The sequence below is a fragment of the Ixodes scapularis genome, unplaced genomic scaffold, assembly GCF_016920785.2.
Source record: "Ixodes scapularis isolate PalLabHiFi unplaced genomic scaffold, ASM1692078v2 PGA_scaffold9__187_contigs__length_104089568, whole genome shotgun sequence".
In the NCBI taxonomy this organism is placed as follows: Eukaryota; Metazoa; Arthropoda; class Arachnida; order Ixodida; family Ixodidae; genus Ixodes; species Ixodes scapularis.
The window spans coordinates 44,098,750-44,126,696 of record NW_024609884.1 but is presented as its reverse complement, the minus strand read 5'-3'; the positions used below and the strand labels follow the sequence as shown (position 1 = coordinate 44,126,696).

The window sequence follows — 27,947 nt, the reverse complement described above, 5'->3', positions numbered from 1 at the left end:
GCAATACGAAACTTTCGCAAATATCGGTTGTTAGGTGTAGGCCACGGTGTGTGTAGGCTGTGGGGATCGAGTTGGGGTGGAGATTCGCGTTGCGTTTTTAGATACTGGCACTTTGTTGACCAGTGTGGGGCATTTTGAGGTCGGCAGTCATTTACGGAGTTTGACTTGTAAACTACGAGAAACAGAAATCGTGCAGCTATGAGCTTCTTCTCGAGAATGTTTGGCGGTGGGAAGGGCGGCGAAAAAGCTCCTTCCCCTGGAGAGGCAATTCAGAGATTGCGTGAGATAGAGGAAATGTTAAATAAGAAGCAGGATTTTCTCGAGTCCAAGGTAAAACTAGAGTTAGATCAAGCCAAAAAGCACGGAACGAAGAACAAGAGAGGTGAGCGGCAGCAGCATTGTGCCTTGACGTGCCAGTGTGCAACGTATGGAAAGTGCCGTCGCGTCGTTGATGAGATTCAAGCCACGCATTGTCAGCCGTCATGCGATTAATATTGACGTGTCAGTATGTAGATTAATCGTGGCTTCCCAACACTCGCAAAGAGGTTGTCTGAACTGCGGAAGTTGGTCAGGATGAGCAAACTTTACAAACACACCACGTTTCAAGCCTATCCTACAACTGCGTCTTCTGCAAAGAGGTGTTGTAATCATGTGTCTCACGTTAGATATCTTGAATGAGTCACACGGCTGAACTGCTCTACCGATCTTTGACTAACTAATTGTGAATAGCGTCCAATGATCTGTAAACAAAACTGCGAGTACTAGAGCGTGTAATCGCATCGTAGCTAAAAAAAAAAAAAAAACGCTCGGCAGCCAGGGAGCTGACGGAAGTACGTAGCTAGTGTTGTGGGGCATTTTGACAACCACTGTGTTTCAAAGTTAACTGCCGAAACACATTGCTACTCAGGTTTTTAGAATTATAAATAGACATACCCGTAGTTAATCAATTTAATTAGTGTGTTCGTTCCCTTGAGAGGAAGCAGTCAATGCTTTGGTTGACATTTAAGTGACAACGTTTGGTGTATGCCATTTATGGAACATAATTTATCTCGTAAGACTACCTTTCTTTAGCAGGTATTGCTTGCTGACAGTAATGCCACTTGACCACTTGTGAAAGGATTTTCACTACAGTGCTATGCTAACACCAAATTTATACTTATTGTCATTACAATCTTTGGAAATAACACAAAATGTGATTGCACACATGGTACCAGTAATTTATGTTTTGACATCATCTGAACCACCATGTATTGCAAGCAAATTGTACAAAAACTGGTAGGATTTACAATGTTCTCTTACACACACAATATTTTATCCGGTTAAATCTATCTAATCTCAAACAGCCACCCTTGAGTTTGTTGTTCAGGAGTAGCAGCTTCTAGGCCTTATGGCAAGACACACATTTATTAGTCTATTTAAGGTTTTCTGTAGCCATTATAGTTTCTTAGCTTCTGGTTCCATAATTAATGAACTTGATATAGAGATGATCGATGAACTGGCAGTCATATGAGTTACACTGCAAAAAGGGGGAAGGCGTGCTGAAGGTCTTTAAAGTTGGATGCAAATTATGCTTCGTTGTATGCTTCTTCGAGGCTATTTTTATAGTATTCTGGTCTCATCACAATGCAGTCTAACATCAAGTTCTGAATGCAAGCTTTTCAAAGTGCTTTGACACACATGTACTTCTGCAAGGTAGTTACGTGGTTCATACTACAGAGGTTTCTAGCTGCAAATTTGACGAATTCTTCATTGGCTGAGGCAGAACATACTTCTTAACAAAGCTTGCTTCTTCTGTGCTGTTTTTTAGGTGAACTGGTCTTTTTTACCTCTATGTGATGTAGTTTGTGGTTTTCTTTATTGCAGCACATATTCTCCTTGGCATATATTTCTTGAGCTGTTAAGTATGGTAACTCCTGCCACATTGGAACCCTGAAGCTCGAAGCAATTTTACTTGAACTTCACAGCATTGTGACAACTGTTTCAAACTAATTTGGCTGTATCAGGCTGTGCTATTGCTGTGACGATTCTTTTTATTGTATGCTTAAATGTTTGGCATACACTGGATTTCAGCCGCCCTTGCTGCTTTGAAGCGGAAGCGCAGGTATGAGAAGCAGCTTGCACAGATCGATGGCACCCTGACCACCATAGAGTTTCAGCGAGAAGCACTTGAAAATGCTAACACCAACACAGAAGTTCTCAAGATCATGGGCCTGGCTGCCAAGGCCCTCAAGAATGCTCACGAAAACATGTAAGTATTATGTTGAGTGCAATAGCTACAATGTTCCTATGTCCTCTTCATCTGAGATAGATTATGCTTCTCTTTATCTTGGTGTGGCTATGAAGTTAAGGTTTTGACAGGGTGGCCTTCATAGATATTGTGCCATAAAAACTTGTGAAGGTTTTGAGTATAATTATATTTTAGAAGCTCACACGTGGGGGGGAGGGGGGTGCATTTTTTACCCTGAAAGCAAAACCCTGAGAACTAAGTAGCACCTAGCATCGCTTAGGGAGACCAGAGTGATTTATCACATTTGTATCGAGTAGTTTCTCATATTTCTGGGTTCATGCTACAAACCACACAGATGCCTCTATGTAAACAGTGCCCTGTAACAAAAGTGTAAGCATTGACAGATAATATAAGCTGCTATAATGCTTCGTTTAATATTGGCATGAAAAGGGACAAACATGCTGAATGTGCCAAAAAATGTTGTACTGCATTCCGTGCAGTGGTGTGTGCCTCCAGAACACCACTGATTGAATACTGTCTGTTTGGGTGCATTTATAACGCGGAAAGAGAACTCCGAAAGACAAGGCGGGGGTAGGGCAATGGTGAGACCCGGAGTTTGATTCCTGGCCCCACCAAAGATTCTTTTTCAGTGGCTTTGTAGCATTTCTCTCATTCAACCAATACAGTTGATTCATTTGCATATTTCTATTTGTATCACTCAATAAACACTTCCATGTTGTTACACTGAAAGTAAGTGAAGGTATATAATGAAAGGTAGCATTTTTTTTTTGCAATTCATGTGATTTCTCTATTAGCTTTTATTTTTTGTGTTTTTTGTTTCCCAAAAGTTGTGCTGCCCAAGTCGGGTGTTAATATTGAGTATACTTTTGGTACTGTATGACACTGGCATGTTCTGAGTGGTACTAGAAACTAAACTCGTGTCCCATTCATCTCTCCACTGCCTTGCGCTGCACTAGTGGTTGCAAAACATTTGCCTGTTCGAGGTTGTATGGTTGCATGTGTTTGTCTAGAACTTTGTGCAGCGCACAGCACTGGTGTGGTGGTGCAAACACTGTACTGCTAAAAATGGCTGTACGATTGTATGCACCACAGCTATCCGTGACCTTGAACTACTCTTTCCTTTCATTGGCACATTGCTTCCCTCCCTTTCTTGGTAAACATGGTGGCTGTTGCCTTAGGTATTGTCTTACCTCATTTATGAAGATGACATAATTAGCTCAAAGAAACATTTCCCTTGGTCATGTAAATCCTTGAGGACAAAGTTCAATTTCTAAGGAGGAAGTTAAATTTTTCATTAATATGGACACCACTGTTCATTCTAAAAATCATCCATAATGTGAGTCGTCCATAATAGCGAGACAAAAATGCATGTACTTACCCCATTCATCCCCCAAAGTTTTGTCTATACAGCGTGATGGCCACATTAACGGGATCCGTATTAACGAGACACGGTTGTACAAATTGCTTTATATAACATGCTAGTTGGTCTAAAACATATATACTGTATGGTGCGAGCCGCTGTCAGATGTAGGTGGTTTCTCTGTAAACGCTCGCCAATGTGTGCTTGTTCCCCGACATGATCTTGTGTAGTGGGGTTCACTCACTGTGAGGTTGTTTGCAGCGCACCAATCCATCTTTCGAGCTATTCAGTTTATATGAAATGAATAGTGGTTGACATCATACTCCACTGCATTAAAATTTTAAAGGTTACCTTTATGCATGTACGAAAGGTAAAGAAACTTCCTGATTGATCAGCTTATCTGAACATGGAAATGTGTCTTGTATGCAGTTTGGAGAATGGCCTATGACACATTGAATTCTACATTTAGGACTGGGCAGGCATATAATGTAGAAGTACCCCACAGAAGCTATATCATCTAGGAGGCCGGCACACTATGTCATTGTTAGTGGATCCCTGGCCCGCCTCACGTGGCAAATGCGCTGCAGCTCGACGAAAGTTTGCAGCAAAGCGCCAGACTCGTGCGCCTTGGCGTCGCCATGTGCTAGCTTTACTCTTGTTACGAGATGCTGAGAGACGCTTTTGCGGCGACATGGATGCTGGCTGGACAGCCAGGCACGTAGCCAGGATTTTGGTTCGGGGGGGGGGGGGGGGGGGGGGGGGGCGGCGGCGGCGCCGCGCGGCGCCCATGACAAAATGCTGTATGAGGGAGAGGGGGGAGAGGAGGTTCCAGCAAAATGGCAGATTTTGGGGGGGGGGGGGGGGGGCCAGGGCCCCATGGGCCTCCCCCCTGGCTACGTGCCTGTAGACAGCGCTGTGTGCATCCGCTAGTGGTGATGTCGAGGAGTGGCGCGGGCCTGGTCTTTAGGTGCCATTGGTAGGATTGTACCGGAAAAGAGCGTAGAAATTTATTGTGGTTAAAACTGCTAGCTCTTTGGCAATGAGAATAGATTCACAGGATGAAAAAGAAGCAACGCCGTTTCTTAGATTAATCCAGGCCATTAATTAAGTGCTGGTTTCTTTCACTTCTCTCAACTGGTCGATAGGCTTGAGAGGTATGTGTAAGGTTTGGACATGTGTGACATTAGCTTGGGCTGGATGTTCTGATTGCCAATGATGATCTATTAGTATAACACAATATGCACGAGTCAGGCACCTCATGCCGTCGTGACCACTATTGTGTGTGGGGCTGAGCATATTGTGACGCAAGGTTGTTCTTTTCTAGGGATGTGGACAAGGTGCACGACCTCATGGATGAGGTGCAGGAACAGCAGGAAATTGCCAATGAAATTTCGGAGGCAATCTCTAACCCTGTTGGATTTGGCACTGATGTGGATGACGTAAGCAATTTTCTTCAGTGGTTTAACACTTTCTATAAGTGCTACCACACCTTTCCTTTTGAAAGTTCTTGGACTGGCAGCTTTTGCAATTATGTTCTCATGGAGCGTTTTATCTGTAATGCTTATAGAATAGTCCCAAAATTTTAAATATTCAAAATTCTCGCAGTCTTAATTCACAGTGCTCAACGAAACGAAACGGACCTGCGCAGCATTTGGCCCCACTAGAGTAACCTTGTATAAGTCGCTTGAGGAGCGTATAGAGTTACTCTAGCCTAGAGTAACCACATGGCTCTGCCATTTGGTTAATCAAGTAATCTCTAGAGTTACTGTGTCTGTACGGGCCACGAGCTTCACTGGTTCATTTAGTTTCGTTGAGCACTGTACATACTTATATTTGCAATAAACGGCGTGTAACTAAGGAGGATATGAATTTGCTGACATGCCACAGCTTTAGTGCATGTAATATAGTCGTAATATCAGAAGTGAAAAAATTGACAGTGTACTTTTAATGAAAAGTTTTACTGTGCAATCCATTTATAATGATAATGAGAAAACCTGAAATTTTGATCGTTATAACCGCTTATTGTTGTATCTGGACTAGGAACTGGTCATTTCTAGTCTAGAAACTCTAGAAACTGATCATTATGCGTAGTACATCATTATATGTGGTGTCATTATAAGTGAATTGTGCACTGTACCCTTCGCTTTCATTAGAGTGAGTGATACCAATTTGAAAAAGAATAAAAATTTCGTTCATCTCTTTCAGAAACGTTGAAGCAGCTGCAAGTCCATTGTTTGTCAATCGTTGTTTGCTTGTTCTTTTTGAGCTCATGTTTATTGTAACATCACAGTTCAATTTATTTGTTGATAATGAGATTAGGAAGTCCGTAAGCCACCTTTATGACTCAAAGCACAGTGCTGGCCTTCGGATTTCCAAGTGGTAGGTTCTAATCTGCTTAAACATCCATAATCTGACTGAGGCAGGTTGCATTATTGGCAACATGTCCCCAAGAATTCAATTGCATGTCGCAGATCCCTATGTAATCTGCATTAATCCTCACTTCTTTCCTGGGCATAGGATACCCCTTGTTTAGTGCGCAACGCCCAAAATTACATGCTCTATCTTAATTAGTAACTCCGCCTAATTTTTGTTTTTGAAAAAAAAAAAAAAAAATAACAGTGCAGTCCTCTCTGGTATCACCTGGAAAGACCACACATCAAATATTACGACCTAGTTCTGTTGAAATGTTCCTTAAATGATCCGGCAAACCTTCAAACACGCGAAGTTGCCGAAATGGGCTGACTTTAGTGGGCGAATTGAGACACAATCAACAGCTCAGTCAAGGCTACAGTGTTGGTGTAGCTAACATTTAGATAGACGTCATCAACATTGCTACTTTTTGTTCTTTACTTCTCCGGGCAAGTGTAGCAGGTGACATCAGCAGCATTTCCTCTCGGTGCTCAGCGGTGTTCACATTATTGGCGTAGCGCGCCTGCGCAGCGCGTTTCTCAGCCTTGGGAGCCGTCCCGCCATTGCCGCCGTCAATGTCTCGCCGTTTAGTGGTTATTGTCTCGAGTTTCATTCACGCTACGTGCGCAGACTCATGCCGCAGTGGTGCAGACGTCGTCAAATATCCTAGACACGAAAACGTGGCGGTTGTCGTCGCGTAGAGGATCCCGTGACCGCTCATACCACATGGTAGCCATGTTTTTGGCGGCCTGAGGCCTATGTTGCCCGATGGGGCCGAAGTTTCGGTTTTGGTTTCTGCTCATATTTAAAGTAAGCTTTCACAAGATATATCCTATTTTTCGTGAAGCAAATGACATAGTGCCTTTTATTAGTGCTTTTTAATGTGAAATCACTCGGAATCACAAAATTTTTGGAATTGAGCAGAGTTTCCCTTTAAGTCTCCATGTCTGATATCTGTTATTTGATTCACAGATGTAGCTCGATTGCTTGTCTCTTCTTTCTGTATCTAGGATGGCAGGCAGGTGTACTTCTGCAATCGGAGCACTACAGAGGAGTGAACTTAACAGTAAACATACAATGCCAGTTGCAGCAGTGTGTGGCACTGGAAACTGTTTCTTACGATTACCCATGTCATGCCAAGCTGCTGTAGCCACAGCATTGCATTAATTGAGAATTTCCATCTGGCTCACGCAGGATGAGCTGCTCGAGGAGCTAGAGTCGCTGGAGCAAGAAGAGCTGGACGAGAAGTTGATCGACGTGGCTGGTCCAGCTACGGAGAACCTGCCCGAGGTGCCCACGGCAGAACCTGCCCGCGTCCGTAAGTTTTGGGGAAACCATTGTCTGCCTTTACTTTTTTCTAGCCTACAAGCCTCAGTGCTTTCATCCTGTGGGAAATGGTTCCGAGCTGGCAGCACTACTTCACTTGTTCTTTACTGTCAGTTTTCAAATATATTTTACTTGGGCTTCTTAGGTATGTGCAATCGCCGACCGATTCTTCGGACGCCGATGATTAGGATTTGTTCAATATTTCGGACCTAAAGGATGAACCGTGACCTACCCAATAGAAATAGTGCATATTCACGACCAATGTTTCGAACAGCTTGAAGTCCGAATGTTAAATTTTTCGGACAAAATTGTCGCGAGCGATCAGCAGAAAACACCACCGAGAAGTGGCCATTTTGAATTCTATGTTGGCTGCACATGGATTGGCTTGGTTTGACAGAACTACTTGAGTAGTGCGAAGTCCAGTGATAGGATTGCTGCGCCCATTGCGCCAAACTGCACCAAGGGGCTAACCCTGCTACATCCTGCTACATCCTGCTACATTTTGCCAAAATATGGGTATTCTGCACCAAGCCTGTGCCAAAAATCCAATTTCGGTCGCCTTTCAAAACCGAAACTAAACTGAGTGCCGTAATTAAGCAAGCGTGTGTTATGTGGCGCAAGCGGCCCGATAGACGCGGGTGTGTGCGGACGCTCAAACACTAGCGTGCCGGGTACCAGTATTACCGCCATGCCATGAAACGAAACCACGTTTTTGCGCGGCGGGGGTTACTTTGCAAGCTGAAGCACTGGCTCCTGAAAGCAACGGCCGTGGGAAAACTATATTTGGTCCCTGCCTTCCAGTCACCGTGGTCGCACGACATCGGGTGTTGCCGTCCCCATGTCGCTGCAGATATGGTGCTTTCTAAATGAAACTGAGTACCGCCTCAAGTTCATCAACATACCCATACCTGCCAACTCTTCCGAATTTTTCGTAAAATGTACGAATTGGGACTAACTTTACGATTTTACGAACCTTGCTTCAAATTTTACGAAAAAAAAATTATATAAAAATTATTTTTTTTACTTTTTTTTTTATGAAATTGTTGCTGGCGGTATTTTGTACCGCCACAAGAGGGCTATAAGTACCGTCCATGGCAGCGTCGTGGTTTTTACTACCCGTCTATCCCTTAGTCACGGATCCGAAACCAATCCAAAACCCAAAGCCTTTGTTCGTGTGTTCGGCGGCGCACGTTGGTTCGGCATGTTCTAACGTGTTTGGGCCTCTCTGTTTCGGCCAGTTTCGAGGCGAGCAATGCGGCTTCTGTGTGTGTCTGGTGCACTTGTAATCGTAGCATTCCCCTGGTCGCGGTGGCTTCGCGGCGCAATGTCGAACTCCAAACCTCAAAAGAGGTACTTTGAGGTGTTCCTGAAAGTCCTACACGTCGGAATTCCCGTGCTTCGTGCCGACCAAAAGTGGAGAGAAGTTTGCATTCCTTAGCACGTGCACGTGTGACGTAAGCGTTTCGCAGGGTGACTGCATATTGCTTCGCCTAAAGACCCCCCCCCCCCCCCCCCCTCCCCTGCGCGGCCGCGTGAGTTTTACGAATTTGAGAGTCCACAGGTTGGCAGGTATGCATACCTGTTCTTGTTTAAATTGTACGTTACTAGAAAAATCACTCTTTAACTCAAAGACTCCTTTATCGAAGTATTGATCACGTAGGTTTCTCTCAATGTGCTTTCTTTCGAGAGGGACCACGGTACGTGAAAATTTTGCCGCGAAAGAAAGTGGGTGAAGAGAAATGAGCTAAAACAAAAAAGGCAATGCCTGCACGCTGAACCCGCAGAGCGCGCTTGTGTCTCTCGAGTTCAGTCGTTGCACAAAGTGCTCCAAAAACTTTTTGACCCTGGCTCGTATTTGCTGAACCTTTTTGCCAGCCTGGCAAGCACTCGCCGCTGGACTGTTTTTTGTCGTATGCTCGACAGTTACATTTTGCATACAATTTTGGGAATCGGTTGGCGACGGAGCGGAGAGGCATGGCTTCGGTTTCAATTGAACAGCCGTTGTCTCTGCTCGCACGAAGAAGCATGCGTAACTGCAAGCCTGCCGAAGTTGCCCTCACGTGCATGCGAACATGATTGCGCGACAGAGGCACTAGCCGGGATGCTTGCAATTTATTGTTTTACGTTTGCTTACTTTCGACAAAAATCTGGCACGTTGGGTACCAGTAAAACGGTGGCAAGTGGTTTTTCGGAATTGCTCGGCAATGCCTACAACACTGTACACTTGTGGGATGTCCCAGCAGTAAAAATGCAAGCAGCTAGTTCCATCACAACACGTCACATCAGAACAAAACACAAAGTGCCCTTCATTTATACAGCACCTAAAACAAATATTTTTATTTTTATAAGAATATGTGCTTCAAAAGCCACTTTGCTGCTCCTAGAAACTGTCTTGGCTGCTACAAAAGCTACTTTTGCTGCTCCAAAACACCGTTGTCATTGCTCCAAAGGCCACATTTGCTGCTCCAAAGCACTGTTTTAGCTGCTCCGACAGGTGCTCCAAAATGGCTTATGCCAATCACTGTAAGTCGTACCGCTAGGTGACGCTGCGCTGCTTTTTTTTTTTTTTCTCTCTAGCTACGTGTCATCATTATCATTGTTACCATTTTGATTTGTTCATTCGCCATTGCCGTCGTGAATTTGCGCCTCTCATCTCAATCTCGTCTCGGTGAATTGTGTTTTGGGACTATGCTGGCTTGGACGTCATAGCCCCATCTGTTGCGCTGCCGCGATGTGTTGCTATAAAGCGCAGAAGGTACTCGATTGTAATGCCAAAAAAGATGGCAGTGATTCTCAGGCTAATAGAAAGTTGCCGAATGCAAGCAGAGGCTTAACTTGAAACAAGGCGCGCAGGCGTAACCTGAAGCAAGTCACTATTTACAGCTTTTTTAAGCCCGCTTAGATGTAATAAAGGCAAGTTTTTTAGTCTGGTGATTTTTCGGACTGTTCTATTATTAGGATGTTTTTTCGGTCTCTGTGAAGTAAAAAAAATCGGTCGGGAACTGTATAGGCTGCTGGATACTGGTTACCTCCTGTCTTGATTTCGTTATGCTGTCGATTGCTCTGTACGCAAGCCACGATGCACTGTATTTGGCTAGTGCCACTTTCTTGTGCTTTTGTTTGTGAACAGTGTCTTGAGCTTTTTACTTGAACTTGATCAAAGTTGCCACATGTCACCCACTGCATTACTGTGGGTGACATGTTCTTGTGCAACATATCTTAGGAAGGACTTCCTTTAAGTTTTTTTTCCCTTTATCTGGCCATGACTGAGTGGTTCCTTTTTGGTGTACTGAAAGCAACTTATATTGTGTTGTGTTCATGGATCAGTTTACACCCAATCGTAATATGATTCCAACGAAGCGTTCCTGAACGTAGCATTTTATCAAATGTACTGTATGTTAAGCCTACAAGTGGATAATTTTTTTCAGTATATGCTTTTTAAAGAAGATTAATTCTTTGGGGACTTTGCACTTATATAGTAAATTAAAAATGAATAGTGGCCAATACAGTAGTAATTATTATAGGTGTGCGCTTCATCCATTTGTCAAGAGAACAGCTCTTGCTAGCACGAAATAATGCCATTATCCAGCATGTGGCTTGTCGTACTCTTGATGGTTGTGGCAGTGTTTTAGTTGCTAGACAATAGGAGAGAAGCATAATTCCTACCTTGGTTTTTGTTGTCTTGTGCAGCGAAAACCTGATTGGTACATTGTCTTTGTGCCTTGCCTTTTACAGACAACCCCACAACGTAAATGGGAATATTTTTAGTGGTTGTAAAAAGTGCCCACCAGATGGCTCTACAACTCCTATGCATTAAAGTACTGGATGGATTCTAATCATACAAGTACTGCCAGATTCCTTCAATGTGCTTCTGGTCATGAAACTTCTCAATAACGCTATGGGAGTGTTTTGTTTGGGAACGTGCCGTGGCGCTGGCGTCGACGAAAGGATGGAGAGAGCCGCCGGTCTGGTCGCCACCACTGGGACTCTAGCAACCAGGAAATGTTATCGGAATTTCAGGCCTACTCTGAATTAACCACACTTAGGTCATCTTTAGCTCTGTGCACTCACTCAGCTGCTTAAACTTTCTTCTCTGCAACGATCACCTAAAATTATGTCATCTTTCATTCTTTTTCTCTGTCTCAAAAGGACTTCAATACCATTGCCAAATTTCAGCGCTGCAATGGGCGCCATCTAGTGGAGGCACTGTGAGCCCGTGCGATCAGTTGCCTGGCTCTTTCGCTCAAGAAAGTATCATTCGGTGAAAACAAGCAGAAAAAGCTTATTTGTAAGTTCTATTGTTAGAGATCAATGAGGAATAACTGGTGCTTGCATACAGTGATCAGTTACAGGCGTAACAAAGTGTCAATGTATGAGAAGTTGTTTTTATAAAACTACTTGTCACCACAAGTTTCGATTCGCTTACAGAGGGTGAGGCTAAACGAGAACAACCCCCCCTCTACAGTGGTGCATCTAGCAGCAGTTTCTCTCCTTGTGGCAAACCGGAAGTTCTGTGACCAGAAGCATATTGAAGGACCCTGATACCAACACGGTCATTCATGACTACTCTGGGTGCTTTGCTGTTATGGCAAAGCATCATGCAATGGCAAAGCATGTTAATGCATGTAATGGCTGCTGGCAAGTTGGAATATCCAGCACTTCACTATACATTATATTCCAGGTTGCTGACATTTTTAAATTGGGCTGCTATAAGTGCAAAAATGTATGTAGATACATAAAAATGGGTAGACCGTGGTTGCCAAAGCTCCAATTTCTGAAAGTGGCAAACAAAAACTCGGTCCTGGAGGCTCGAGCAATAAAAACGGGTGATTGCATTTGCATTTGACCAAACATGTTGGGGGGCCTTTGGATCTTTAAAAAACAATATGTATGATTGCTCAATAACCTGTGATGAACACAATGGTGCTTTGTAAAAATCTGAAGTGCCAAGAAAGGGGGGGGGGGGGGGAGATACGTCACACTTTATTTGACCTTTTTTAGCTACTTTGGCCATTGTCAGACTGTTGGTATTTGTCTTTACAGTATTAAGTGTTTTGCGTCATGTTTTTCCTGAACTTGCTTGCCTGCATATTTTCACTACTTGCGTTAATGACAGTTATATTAGTACAGCTTTGAGCACATACGTTGCGAGTTTTGGTGCATGTAGTAACCTGCATATAAAGCAATTTTTAGTGCTTATGTTCCTACTCAAAATACGGAGTGTCCCCGAAAAACGGTTTACAGTGTCTTCACCGCAAACATAAACTATGCATCGCTGAACGCTCAGTCTCCGCCTAAATGTAGTGCTAGTAGTCTGGACCAGATGCCAAAGTTTCAGAACTAGTCGTTATCTTATTCGAGTTATGAGTGGTTTTCGGAAAATTTCAATTGGAAGATGGTGGCCAATGAAGCCCACAAATACAGGAGGATGACTGGTGTCAACTTCTGGGAACGGGTCTCATTTTCTCATTGCAAGTTAAAGAAAATCACCAGCAACTCTTGAATTGGGTAACGTTTAGTTCTGAAACTTTGGCATGTGATCCAGACTGCTAGTGCTGCATATGGGTGGAGACTGAGCATTTGGCAAGGTAGAGATTATTTTTGCCATGAAAAAAAACAATTACATTTTTTTGGGGGGACACGCTGTATTTCTTTTAGTTGCAACGCTTTCAGAGGAAGTTTTATTGTAGGTAGAAAGTCGGGAGGTGATGACAAGAAATTAGCTTCCCATTTCGGGCTCGTATCTCTTTCTGCTCTGGAGGCGATCGCAAGAGTGTTTTGATAATGACATTGCCATGCGTGAATATCGTGTGCTCATCAAGTATGAATACCATGTGCTTGTACAGTATGAACATGGTTAGATTACTAAAATGCATATTTTTTATTTTCTTCAGCTGCAGCTGCATCCAAGGCAAAGGTTGCAGTGGAGGAAGACCCAGACATGATGGAGCTGGCTAAATGGGCCTCCTGAATGAATAATGTTGTTCACACACACACACACCTGTCTTGACATCCGCAAGCAGCGCTCCTGGTGAATATCTCTCCAGTGCACTTCAGCTACCATTGTGCGGGGGGTGTCAATTTGTTTTATTATTTTTCCTGAGGCTCTAACAATGTTTTGGTGGCATTTGTTTTTTTTTAGAATGTTTTGTAATTAGTAGGCTGCTTCCTTATTCTGGATGTGATAATGGGGAATCATTGATGTGTCAGTCCATTGACTTTTGATATTTTGTTAACTGTACATTGCATAGCAGGCAGGGGCAAAGAGGCAGAAACACAAGTTTCATTGTGGATCTTTTAAAATAATAAAGTAAGGTGCATCATGGCTGAATGTAGCTCGTGAATTGAACAGGAGCATGCATCACCGGTTGGCTTGCGCTCGGTGGCCGCCTCGGTGATTCGAGGCGAGAGCACCGGCCTACGGATCCCCATGTGGCGGGTTCGAATCCCGGCCAAGGTGCCCGCAATCTGACGGAGGCTTATTGCGGAGAAAGCGCCGTGTAACCGAGCTTTTGGTTGCACGTCAAAAGATCCCCAGGTGGTCCAAATTAATCCTCAGTCCGTCACTGGGGCGTGCCAGATGCCCGTCGTTTGTTTGGCACGTAAAACCCTCAAATTTGATTTGGCTTGCGCTCGGTGACACTCAATCTGACAGAGAATATTGGCATTCGCATAAGTGGACTATTAGTTGAGTTACGGAAAATGATGAGTCTAACAATGTCTGGCTCGTGACTGTGATGAACATTGGCAGCACAAGGCACCGAAAGATAACCTGACGACTTGTTTTGGTCACGAGTTGACAAGGTGTGCGCTTCTTGATAATCTCCAGTGATTTGCAGTGGGGTGGAGCTAAATATAAATTCATGTCCTAAATATAAAGAAGTGATTACACCAAGTAGTACTTGGTAATTCTTGTGGATTCAGCACTCTCAAAAAAATTGCAAACTGAAAAAAAAAAAAAAAAATGTTGGTTTAGAGAATTTTTTGTCCTTCCCTGTCTTGCTACCCGTTTTTTTACACTCTGGGACGCTACCATCTACCAAGAGTTTTCCCTGGGTACATGTGACCTGATGACACACATAGTTTCTGACGGTTTAAACATGCTTATGAAGTGTATGGGCGCTGTTTTCAGAGTTCTCATTTGTAATGAGGTCTCTGAAAAATTGCATTTTTGCCAGACATGTAGAATGCAGCAGAAGTGACAGACACCCCTGTATTTTGTATCTTCCCTTAATTTAACCTAATGTTTCCCCCTGCAAATGCACGAAGAGGTGCTATGACAGAAGCAATAGAGATGTTGTTTTATGATTGACGGGGGTTAGTGACGGATGGCAGAGTCCACCGGGATGTTAGTGTTTTAGGAGGCTGTAAATATGACTGCTGTTGAAACGAAGTCGCCTACGATCGCCTCGCAATTAAGTGTTGCAGTGTAAATGCTAAAGAAATCCAATACAAATTTCACTTCCTAATCAAAATGAGTGCAGAGGTTTGTAGAGCCTCCATATACCAACTATACAAGAGTATGACACACTGGCATCATTGTTGCTGATAGCAGTCCTGAACTAAATCTCTTTCCACTTGAGGCACGTTCAGACTTACAAGTCGTGCAAGAACTTTTGTCGCAAAATTGACCGTTTTTGAGCGATCGCTTCCAGACCGAATTTGCGGCCACTCGCCGAGTCACCTGGCGGTTTAACCAATCGGAGGTGTCCCAGAAGTGACGTGTGGCGCGGCCCGCGTTTGTTTACATCTGACACGCCGAACGTTTCTGTGACGAGCAACCGACGCCTCGTCGGTTGCTCGTCACACGCCTCGGTTTGCGGTAGTGGCCACGGATACAGAGCCACGGAGTTCTCTGCAGCGGCTCTGGTCACTGCTAGCAAAAAATATATTTTTTTTTTAGCAGCGCCCCGATTCAAATGAGTGCCCAAAAAAGAACAGGGCCTGGCAGCAAATCCATGCCACTTTTGGCTTGACAGGTTCGTACTGCGACATCCAACGCCGTAGCTTGAGCGAGTGCACACCGATGTAGCGATTGTGCTTCATTGTACAGTTTTGAAGGGCCCAGGCTAACATAACGAGTGTTTTTCGTAGGACAACGATGAGGCACACATAGCTGTGAGAACGAAAATGGGAAAGCAGCAAAACCCAAACCCAAGCTGTGGCGGGCAGGAACGTAATAGACGGCTGCTCGCCGATTATCTGCAGTGTGAAGAATGGTGGTTGCTTGTCGCATTTCGCTAGGCGTAAGTGTGAACGCACCTTTAGGTGCTCAAGAAATATGAATAGAAAAAGGCGTATAGGCAGTGCCAAATTCAGAACTCAGTACAAGCTTCTCCCACAAGTGTTATGCTCCTGCTTTAAGTCTCCGCTGTCGAAACAATAGTATGTCTGCTTCGCAACATCAGCTTCATGCGGGAGCAAAGAGAATGAAACTCATTGCTGATCGAATGAGACGACAATGTCCCGCTTGATTTTTTAGCTCGAGAAGAGGTAGGTGGTGGCACAACGTCACGGTGACTGTTCCATAATGTCTTTATGCGGGGTAGGATGAGGCAATCATTGCTTGGCTGGTTTACCATGCAGCTGATTAGAAAGATGGGAATTGGGAAGGGCACAGTGTTTCACAAATGAAACAATTACTATCTTGAAGGGGTCATTTCAGTATGTAGCCTTTATTTATTTCCTTTAAGAAGGAGACAGTCAAGTGAAGCAGCTTGGCAGGGGCGGTGTCACTTGAGCACATCATACACAGTGTGCCACTTGGATAGTGATGACCACAGCATTTTAATGTTATCGCAAAGAAACCACCGTGAAGACGAGCCGATACCGCCATGATTTGGTGACGTGACTTGAAGCTGGGGCTAGTAGAAAACAAATGAAACGAAGCAGGCGGTGTTGGGTGAAATGCCTTTGTGGCCGCATCGAGCCTTACCATTTGACTTAACATGCACATTGAGCCCTTTGATGTTGAACTGTCTTGGGTTCTCTCATCATCACTCAGAAATTACTATGAGCAAATGCAGATATGGCAAAGAATGACACAAACCCGTGTTTGTGTCAGTCCTCACAAATGGAAGCAAATGGAAAAAACAAATAGAAGCGATTGGTTGGCAAAGAAACATGAACCCCTTTGATTCGGCATGTGTCCCTGATTTTTTAACCTTTCTCCAGCTGGGGGAAAAATGAATAGATGAATAGATGTTAAAGGGACCATGAAATTAATTTATGGCTGGGATAAATTAGTTTAGATTGGGATTTTACTAATCGCATATTGTTTAGTTATCCAAAAAAAGGTGGCTAGAAAGTCAAAAGCTTGCTTTCCGGTACGAAAATTTGAAAACCTAGCGGACTATTATATAGGTACCTCCTTTCCTTCAAAAGCTCTCTGCCTTTTCACTGTGGTGCATCCGCGGTACCCAAAGCATGTCAGCCGGCCCCAGCTCACACATTGGACAAGAGCACTGATTCACTATACTATCTCGCTATACTCCATTCACTCCTAAGCCAGCAGTGCAGTGGGAGCTACACACTTGCCGGATCAATCGGCCGTCTCCCTTCCATCACCTGACCCCATTCTGTGCGCGTGGGTATGTGCGAGGGAGCGTGATCGTGTGACTAAAGATAGAAGTGTGACTGGCCCAACGAGCACGTAGCTTCCACAGCACAATCAGCTTAGGGGTGAATGGAGGATGGTTGCGTACGGGGGTACCGCGGAAGCCACGTGCGGGAGAGAGGGGAAAGCAACTTGCCGTATTTACTCGAGTAATAACCGCACTATTTATGCAGAAAACCCGAGGGTTCACTTTTCCGTGGAGCACGCTGATTGCCAATCACCGCGATCGACAACATGACTCCAGCGGTTTACAGGACAGAGATAACGTCTTTGCGCGAAGATACCATCTGTGAAGCTGCATTTGTATGGAGAATCGTGTTCTCGATCTAATTATTCGCTATGTTATTTATGCGCAACGCGATGATTGGCTGTATATGTGCTTTGCAGGAAAGTAGAAGCAAGGGCCTTGTTCATAAATAGTGCGGCTATTACTCGAGTAAATACGTTATATCCAAATTTTTAGCGACAGGCTATTCTAGGGGGAGAATGGTGACGTGCTGGTACACGAAGGAGGGTCCGAGCAAGAGGGGAGTTCCTCCTTTCCCTCCTCTTGAACTGCTAGCTGTAAACTCGTGCCCCTGTACCTTTGGTAATGCTGCACTAGAGTTGCCGACTGATTTTTCGGACTCGAAGGGGACCCCAAAATTGTCCGAATGATCAAGTGGTCCGAAATATTGATTTCAGTCAAATTTTCAAATCTCAGCGCATATTCCGCTGCGTATTGGCCACTTTCCACTTGCTTGATGTCACGTTTAAGTTCTCGTGCAACTTCCACTTTATATTGTTCACTTTTCACTTGTTTGTTTATCTGTTTGATCACGGTGCTGTGCTTTTTCAATGTCTTCGTTGGCAAAAACAGCGAAGTTGATTTGGAGACAACATTTAGTTTACCAAGCTCGCTTCAATGCTAAGCCTACCGGCAAAAAACCTTTGTGCTCGAAGACCGCAAGAATGGCTAACGGTCGCCCTTCTTGTGGTTGCACCCAAAAAACACGGACCACGAAAACAACTGGAAGAACCATAAAAATGAACAGAAGGCGGCCATGTTGGCTATAATGGAACCGGAAAACTTGACTATAGCCTCAACCCAGCTTGTTTTTTGCGTAGGACGTAATATTGCGGCTACAGGGCAAAATCAAAACAACCGAAATGGTGGCGACTAAGCTCGCAGTGCTATTGCAGTGGCTGTTTTGTGGCTGGAAACTGAGGAAATCACGCAAATTATGTCCGAAATATTGAGCAATAAGCTTTATTTGAAAATTTTGGTTAATGGGGTGAGTGACAGTTCGGCGGAAACGTCCGAATAATCGAACGTGTCGAAAAATAGGTGTCCGAAAAATTGGTCGGCTATTGTATTTGGGAGTTGAGGAGGAAAGCTAAGAAGGAAGAAATTTAAAAATCATTTCATGGCCCTCATATTGGCTGTACCCTTTAAATGGGCGATAGCTTGCGCCACCTAGCCTAAAAATGAAAAAGAGACCCGTAAAATGTTTACTCTGTACTGTTCATTAGTGTGAACACTACAAGTCACTTTTAACAGAGTTACTATATCAGATGTGCTCTGGTAACTAAAATGCAATGTGATATGTCATCTTTTAGGTAGAGTTTCCCCGAGTTCTGTTTGTTTTGAAATCGGAAAACTAATGGGGCAAAGTGTAATTTTAAATGAAAACTATCATAGACATATTTCGTGTAAAGAGGCTTCTGTAGGGAAAGATTAAAGCAATCTTCTCTTGCGCATTTGTTGGTTATTGTTGGCATTCACAGCACCTACTGATGGCTATAAGAGATTTCTGGAACATGTCCCGATATACTAAAACTTTCTTCTGACACTGTGACATTAGCATGGCTACTCGAAGCATCATTAGGGAGTTTTAGTATAGCATACGCAAAGGCCTTGTGTACGCAAAAATAGCGTTGTCACCACTGCGCATGCGCCGAACGCTTTGCGCTTTGCGTGTGCTATTTTAGTTTGCGCTACTTTTTCAGAAATTGCGTGCATATGCAAAGAGTCTTTGCACTCCTCCAAAGAGGATTCGTGATGGGGAATTGGCTAAAGCCAAGACGAGCACAGTTAAAAAAATGGGAGACTCCCAGGACTGTCGCTGCGGTACAGTAGCTGCAGCTGCTTTTTCGGCATCGTGAGCATGACGTCGGCGACATCCACACGACTGCGATTTTCAACACAGGACGGCATTGCACTCGGTTTGGAAGACCCAGTAAGGTGGGCATTGATTGCTAGAAATTTGTTGCTTGCGACGCGCGTAAATTTCTCGGCTAAGGTCAGTACACGAGACCCCTCTTGCCGAGGTGACGCAAGCGGACACGACCGGTCGACTGCTCTTGTCGCGTACTCATATTTGAACAAATTTAGAATGTTGCTCTGCATCAAAAAGCCTGTTTTTACAGCGGAGCTGTTGAGGGCTAGGTTCCCCAGGATCATGTCCAGTACTAAAGAAATGTCGACACAAACCTATACGAACCTCTGGACAGCTACCGCCATCTATAAGTGATGGCAGGCAACCAGGCGACCAGTCTGGTTTGCCGCCGTCGCTCATAGATGGCGGCAACCTTTCCAGCTATCATAGAAGAGTGGGTAGCTGGGCGAGTTGGTGGGAATTTATCGTAGGAAACAGCACAAAAGGCAGACGAGGACGGAGAAGAAACACACGTGATGAGCGCAGCGCACGTCACGTGTGTTTCTTCTTTGTCCTCGTCTGTTTTGCGTGCTGTTTCCTACGCTCTTATCATTTTCGGTTCGGACTCACGATGAATCGGTCGCGTGCCCTTTCTTCGGGGAATGTAGACCGTGTGCGGAGGGAGCCGTGACGTACGCAGCAGCGTGAATGGGTCCACAACCGCCGCGTCAAGCGCTTCAGATTCCCTTGCGAAAGAAGAGCAGATCACTCGCCTGGAAAGCCACCGCCGAGAACAGAAGCTACAGCTCCGCTGCTCTTCCTTCTTCACCAAAGTGGAAAAGCTGAAAGATTTTTTTTTTTTTTCTCACGTTTCAGCATTTTGTGTGTGAAATAAAAAATGGGACTATCTTGGTGGCGTTACAAGCGTGAGATGCTTGGGCTTTTGCGTCGTGGTGGAGAAACGCTATTCTGAAACTCTTGTAGCGTACTCCAAAATTGCACACATTATTCTAAAACTTCCTATTAGCGACTAACTTTTGAGTTTTCGTCTCCAAACATTGCCTGTAATGAACAGCCATCCTCCTGAGAAGAGGTGGAGCTTTCCCGACATGTCTTGGTGTGGCAGTATTCCCGTAGCTGCAAGGCCGGTTTACCGTCGGCTCTCATTTGTATTCTACTCCATCTCAAGTTGTATGCAGCTGAGATACAAGGGCAAGAGCATAGGAGAACAGGCAGCTCGAGAAAGAAAAGGATATTTCTTCTTTAGTCAATGGTAGCAAATAAGTAAGCCAAATTCTTGGTTTGGGCCATAGTTGGATATTATTCCCTCCATGGTTCCCTAATGCGTATCACAAATTTCATGCAGTCTCAAAATCCTTTGGTGTCTAGCTGTTGTTATTAGACAAAGTATTAGGCATGAAATGCTTTTTAACAGAACACCCCCACCACAACTCCCAAAATTTTGTCCGTCTGTCGTTCCACTCAAGCATTTCCCACTAAAAATTCAGTAGGCGAAATTTACGTTGCTTTACCCAAACACAAATTTTTCCCGGCAAGATATGGGGATTAATTATTGTCGCGTGACTTGTCATGAGCCCCATACACCAGTGCAGTTTCCCCGCTAAATTTAGTGGGAAAATTGATGCCATGGGACCTCACTTCATGTAACCTATCAGTTCAGTTTCCCCTCCAAGTTTGGCGGGGAAGTCGATGTTTTGTGACCTTATTTCACGTGCAGGGAGTCGAACTGGTCATTATTCCGGATGGGGTTCTGGCTGAGTAGCTTTGCATTTTGTTCCAGTTAGATTCCGGTTCAGAGATGAATTTAAAAAAACGGTTCGGTTACCGGTTCCATTAAATGCAAACTGGCTCAAGCCGGTTCTTAGAACAGTGTAGTCATTAAGTAAAAGTGTGTTCAACACGACGTCTATTGCATTAAGAAAAAGTCATCAGAAGCTGTGCCTGGAAACGAGGACAGCAAAACAAATATGTGCTTAATTTCGGTCTGTGATCTTGACTTTTTATTGCAAACACTGGTCTCGTCAAATTAAGTGGGCTCACAGGCACTCAGAAATAGTACCAAAGAACAGTACTTGCATATGAAGTCAATCAGCCGACATGAACAGCGACACCGTGACGGCAGCACGCACCATACTCGCAAACTACACATCCCGCAGGCCTGGACGCCTTGCTTGAATGACAGTTAAAGAAGAGGAAGGCAGTGAAAAGCGGTCTAAAAATAATTTTAAAAACTAACTTAAAAATAATTTTTAAAAAAATGCTCGTCGCAGCTATGCCTCTTGGCGCCTTCAGATTTTCCTCTGCAGAACAAACACGCCAACGGCCGTCGCCTTTTTGTGTTTGTTTTGATGTTTATGTTTGCTTTCTCTCCTTGAAGAATATTACTTAGCAGTAAGAGGAACGAAAAACACATATGACATACACAAACACAAAGAATAGCTCTTTAGTCTCTTGGCATAGTGAGATATACTCCTGTGGGATGTTGCGTCGGCAGAGGAATGAATCGCAACATAGAAAAAGGATGGCAGTTTATTGCCTTGACAGCAGCAGTAGGTGATCGTACCGTCACTTCTTGCATCCGGGTAGCAAGTCTGTTTTTCAAGCCACACAGCCTGCTTTTTATATTCTCCACCGCCGGACATGCAACAAGCGTCGCCGGTGGTAGGGAAGAGAGGGCGAAGGCTCTGTGGAAATGGTGGAAATAACACGTCGCCACATCACCCCCCCCCCCCCCCCTCCCCCCCCCCCCCCCGCAGAGTGGAGAGCCCTCAGGGCTTATAAAAATCTGTGAAGCATACCCAACATCCATAATGTGTAAATGGAGCGAGCCATAGGTCTTCGCAGTGGACCGGTTCACCACACTGAGCTCGAAAGACGTAGATAGACAGGGACCTTAAAGATGGACACGTAGATAGCAGTAAATGTCGGAGCCGCAGTCGACAACGAACCGTTGCCTTGTGATTTGATCAGTGACGAAAATGTGGTGGCCTCCAGGTTGATAGCTGTCCATGTGCCCATTTTCAAGGTCCCCATCCATCTATGTCTTTCGAGCTCAGCACGGCCAACAGGACCATCATCAAGATCTACGGCGAGCTCAGCACTGCGAAACGGTCCACCATCAAGGCCTATGGTGATGCAACAAGCGTCACCAATGGCGACGCTGCAGTGTCGGTATTTCTTATCGGCCACGCAGTGCATCACGCAGCTGTGGCTCGCTGGGGTGGACAATGACAAGGCGAAGGCTCTCTTTCACCTTGTGATGTTCCACGATAAATGCTATGAGCTACCCACGCCATCCGTAGCTTGTCACGTGACTTCGCCCTCCCTGCATGGCACCGTCCAACCAAAAGGGCACGTCACACCCTCGAGCTATGGATTGGCCCCGGTGGATCATAGTCTCCCTTGCTGACCGTCTTAAGGTAAAACAAAGTACAGAAGTGTGTGCCATCGTGCTGATTCGCTGATGCCAAGTCGCGCTGCACATAGAGGTGAAATATTTTTGTCTGTTTTATTATTTAGCTGTCTCCACGTCTTAAGTCAGAACTACGCCGCTGATGCCATTTTCTCGAATATATAATTGACTTTGTGCCGCCACCCACAAGAAGGCACAGCTCACATTTTATTACATCAAACTGTTTTCCAACAAATCGTTAACTGCCACATGATATACGGTTCCGTTCCAGTTCGGATTCAGTATTACAGTGCAGTCCACTTATAACGATATTGAGAAAACCGCAAAATCCAATCGTTATAGCCGATTATCGTTATATCTGGATCAAATCAAATCTAAAAAAATAGCGATCAAATCTAAAAAATTTGATCGCTATAAGCGATATATCGTTATATCTGGTATCGTTATAAGTGGATTACACTGTATATGAACATTGAATTAGGAGAGCGTGTTGGTTAAACATCTTGGCATGCGAACGTAAAAGGAGACAAGGGACACAAGTGAGCACGGACGCTGTCTGTATCTGATGTGTTTTTTGTGTCCCTTGTCTCCTTTTGCGTTTGCTTACCTAGAATATTATATGCTTAATTTTGGTTACAGTTGTTTCAGTTCAGTCAAAATTAATGGTTTTGTTCCGGTTTTCAGTCCATATTTGGTTAGACACCCTGGTCATGTGACCTACCACGTTAGTGCCCATTCGCAAATTTGTAAGATATGAGGAAATACGTGCAGTACATTTATATGTAAAATTTATGACTGGGCAAGCGCCCATTTCCCATTCTCTCTAGATTATTTCTAAATTTTGAGTGGGCGCTTGCCCGGTATTTTACGGTATACACAAATTCAGTTTAACTGCTAAATTTTGAAGGGAAATTGATGTCGCGTGACCTGACCTTGTGAACATATGCAGAAATTCAGTTTCCCCGCTAAATTTGGTGGGAAAATTGATGTCACATGACGTATGCACCAGGTCAGTTCCCCCTTAAATTTTTAATATATAGGTTCTTCACTTACTGAAATGTCAGTTTAATGCCTTCTAAACAAAATTTCAATGACTCCTTAAGTGCGGCTTTTCATGCATTATAGAACTTTGGAGATAAAGGTTGAATACCAATTTTTTAAAACGGATTTTGTAAAACATTAGAAACCTTTCCCAGTTTGTCAAATATGCATGTGTTTGTCATTGTATCTCAGACGGATACTTCAGTAGCGTAGCGTCTGAAAGAATATTCAAAAAGTTTGTCACTATGGCTAAGCTGCTTCACGTTTCTAAGTAATTAGTGATTGGGGCATAAGAGAATACTTTAAAAAACCAAAGCTGAAAAACCATTGGTAATACTGATTTAAAGTGTAAAGGAATGTGGGAGAATGCTTTGCGACATCACTTTCAATGTTGCAGCTGCGACTTTGTTCCCTTTATCGTATGAAGAGAACTTCCTTCCATGCAGTTTCTTTTTTCTTCTTTTTTCGGTGGTGAAAACACTTTGAACTTGCGTGGCGATAGTCTGGGCTATATGAGAAGTGTTACAGTGCAGTTGGCACTTTTTAAAAATCACCGCAAAATTCAGTCGTGCACTTCTGCCATATTCATACAAACACGTCATTGTCGTCTACCGTGACGACACAGATGAGGTGCCTTCACTCGCGACAGAACACTGAAGACTATGATGTCCAGCTGTAGGTTTAGACATGTGAATGTATTACCTTCACAAACTCTAGCACAATGCTGCCTCATTGCAAAGAAAAACAGAAGCAGTCTTGTTACTTATGCCCTCATAGAAGATAAATGACAATAGTTACATCATGGGACAAGTGTCAAACACAGGTAGTACAACAGTGTAGCAGTTCAAAATTCTCACATCTATACCCTGTTGCTGGTTAAGAAATGCAGGACAAGCCCCTCCTCCAAAGCCCTGCACTCTTTCCACTTTAGCGGCGCTGGAGAGGACATGAGTGGACTCTCTTGCCTTCCTCCAGCGTGGCTAAAGTGGAGAGAGTGCAGGGCTTTTCGGGAGGAGCTTGGGTCCCGCTTTCCTTAACCTGCAACACGGTTTAGAGTGAAAGTTCAGCATACCTTGCTCTTGCATTTCGATAATTATTATGTCGCACGAGTACCCGAAGGGGTGGTGCAGGAATGCTTTCTGAAATTGGCCACTCGCCGCAGCAAAGCGGATGACGACGTGCATGTGCCGCCATCTCCGCCACTTTGCATCCGCCTTGTACTCCCGCAGTCCGTCGTCTTCAGCTCGCCGTTGATGCTTTATTTTTTCCTCTTCCTCGCGAACAAGGGGGTCTCGATGCCTGCAGAGCTTATATGCTGCCTCTCGCGCATAACAGTAGGGCCCCTGCGTCCTTTGCCGTTCTCGCGCCACTGCGACCGCCCATCTACTTTGCTCCATTCCTGCTCCTAAGACAGAGTGAATAATGTGTGGTCAGGCCATGTCTGAGGGTAAGAACTGAACGAGCCCGGGACCTCGCCTTTTTTGTTTTTCTACATGTGCGGAGACTTTTAGAATCCTGCAAGGGTGGCGGCAACGAGGAGGGGAGGGAAGAAAGGGGTAGGGGAGGAAGAAGAAGAGCATCTCGTCACGGATGGTGTAGCTGTGTGACGAGTGATGTTGATGGGGAGAGAGTGATAGCACATAGAACTCTGCACGGGCTGGGTGGCACGCATTGTTCGCGAGCCCAAGGCATGCTTTATGCTACTGTGGAGTCACCTCCATCCGGGCCTGGCTCAGGCCGGGCTGGATCAAGTCGGCATCCTATCAGGCTGTGCCCGGGTTGAATAAGACAGAGTCAACGGGCCCGGGTATCACTCTTCCTGCAATTACGTGGACTTTTGTGTACAAACAGGATTTTGCTGGAAAGGTGCACTCACTGCTACCGCTGTAAAAAGGAACTTCAGCGGAGAGCTCAAGGTACATGTTAAGAATATATGAACCTGCAGAAAACAACTTCCAGGATAAACAATAACTGCTGACAACTTCAACTCATTCTTTCATGTGTGGTATCCAGCCCTCTAGTCTCGACTTTGAGCACGAGTTGAGAAACAAAAACAGTGGTCTCGTATGGAGATTCTAACAGTGCCCTTTAAAGTTGAGAGCCCGTGCCTAGCCTTTCCTCTGTTTCATATTGTTAGTATCGGTGGATGGTCCCCACCTACTTTGTGGGCATGAGTGAATTGCTGCATGGCCTATAGACCAGATTTTTTTTAGCCTCGCTAGCAGACGCGAGCGGCACTCTACTCTCTATACCGAACGGCGCTTGCGGCGCGGGGGATTGCAGAAATCGTAGTGGTATGCCACAGTACACACAGCCTACACTATTTCTTTGGGTGTGCCGTTTGTTTTTTCGTTGTATAAGGTTTTAACACCAGCTTTAACGCCAGCGAAAATGGGGACAATGTCTGCTCAACCACAGTCCCCACGAAATGCCCGCAGGGTAGCGCCCCAGTCGCCAAAATATGGCCACGTGCTAAAACATAAAAAATTCTGTTCTATATGTGTTTGCAAGTACGGCCTCAAGGCTCCGCCATCTTGCTCGTTCCGGGTGCGCTTGGGTGTGGCCATAATTTGATCATGATGCATTAGCAAGGCATCGTAATCGGATTATGGCACGCCCAACCGCACCCCAATCGAGCAAGATGGTGGCGTCTTTAGGCCGTACTTGCAAACGTCTATAGGAGACCCGGGATAAACAAAACCACATGTCCACTCTTGAATCTGGTACTGGAGGCCGATATGCAAAATCGCCTTGTCATCTGACCTTTTTATTTGAAAAATCTATTCAAGATTGAGAGCAGCAAATACAACATATACAGATGCTTGTATGTCCTGTTTACCTTTGTTTCATTGCTTCACCGATCTGTGCAATCCAGTTTATGCTGAAGTACTAGTGCTCGGGGGCATCCAACATAAGATGGTGCACTCTTCAGACATATTCACTTACTATGTCAATCCCAGCGCAGGGTGCTTGTAATTTGTGGTGCAGGTGATGTTCTCGGAATTCATTATCTGTGTGATTAATGTCCAGATTTGCACACCAGACATATTGGTAACAACTGTCTTCTTTTCTTTTCAGGAGTTCCGTTACTTTGACTTGAGCTACTGCCACTGGAACAATGATTCAGTCACCTTTGTTGGTTAGCTGCAAGAAGGGTGGCCGGTACAGCTTTGTATGGAAACCAAATGCTACCTAAAATTGCTGCCTTGCTGTATTTTCACGAAAATAGGGCAGTTGTGATGTTCTTTTAAGCAGACTTAGCATGGTAGGGTGTCCTTTCTAGTTTTCAGCTGTGTAAATATATTCAGTTAATAAAATACAATTTCATAACCTGCATATGCAGGACAAACTGCAATTTGCGTCCTTGGAAGCTTTAGGGCATTTTGTTGGCTTTGTGCATTGCATGATTTGTCTGTTAACCTGGCTACAACTGTCAGGTATATGACGTATGGTCACAAATTAAAATGACTGATGTAATCATTGGAAATAAATGCTTTAGGCAAGCGAGCAACTGACTGCTTACAGTGACCTCGGCAGTGGAGAACAATGTATGATAGCCAACACTAAGGATTAGGGTCTACTGAGTTGTTGCAGATAGTTAATAAAATTTCAATAGAGCAACTACTGGCAGGAATAGAACCAGCGGCAGTATTTTCGGCTGGGTATTGGCTTGTCTCACTTTTGGCATTGTGTGGTCGTGACAAGCAGGGTTTGTTGGGTCCTTGAAAATCCTGGAATTGAAAGTAATTTTCAAAATTTTGAAAGCCCTTGATTTTTTGTAGTCCTCAAACTTCCTTGAAATTTGTGATTAGTTCAAGGAGATTGGTACTTGTGAGTTTTATATTGCAAATATTGATTTTAAAATGTTTGAGCAGGAAGTTACTTTAGCATCCCGATTAAGAGACATTAAGCAATAGTTTTTTAGGTGCGTGGCCACTGGAAGAAGCCGGTTATACTAATTCTTGGTAACACCCTAGCTCTAATGGTGCACAAAGGCATGCTTGAAATTGTGGGTGAAAGGGCAAAACCGTGCCTGAGAAGTGCCATTTCCAACACTCCTGGCTAAGCAATGGCTAAGAAGCTCGGGTTATGGATCCAATTATTTCAAATCGAGTGATCAAGGCAGGCGGTACCACATATAGGAGTCTGCTGTAAGGCTCACATATGTATATTATAGAAGCCCAGAAATATTTCTAAATTCAATAAAAAAAAAAAAAAAAGATTGACGCCATGAAAAAAAAAAAAAAAACGCAACAGTTGCAAGTTCCATATTTACCATCAATAGATAGCGGTGCTGGGAAAGCAGAAGGACAAAGCGTTATCACAGACTGCCAAGCCAATCAGCCTGAGGAAAACAGCGGAACAAAACCAATCAT

General features: G+C 44.4%; 1 protein-coding gene across 2 annotated transcripts; it reads left to right on the top strand.

The window, feature by feature from the left end:
• The first annotated feature begins 7 nt into the window (after positions 1-7).
• On the top strand, positions 8-26,926 carry LOC8035028 (charged multivesicular body protein 4b). 2 transcript variants are annotated; one of them, XR_003916793.4, is made up of 6 exons: positions 8-382; positions 2,071-2,248; positions 4,933-5,047; positions 7,212-7,335; positions 13,238-13,374; positions 26,650-26,926. XR_003916793.4 is itself a non-coding variant. In XM_029968366.4 (5 exons), exons 1-5 carry the CDS (start codon positions 199-201, stop codon positions 13,312-13,314), a joined length of 678 nt encoding a protein of 225 aa, XP_029824226.2. In that variant the 5' UTR covers positions 32-198; the 3' UTR covers positions 13,315-13,674. The 2 variants fall into 2 exon arrangements, 1 of the variants encoding a protein (XP_029824226.2); XM_029968366.4 differs by lacking the exon at positions 26,650-26,926 and having other exon boundaries at positions 32-382; positions 13,238-13,674.
• Positions 26,927-27,947: the final 1,021 nt, after the last annotated feature.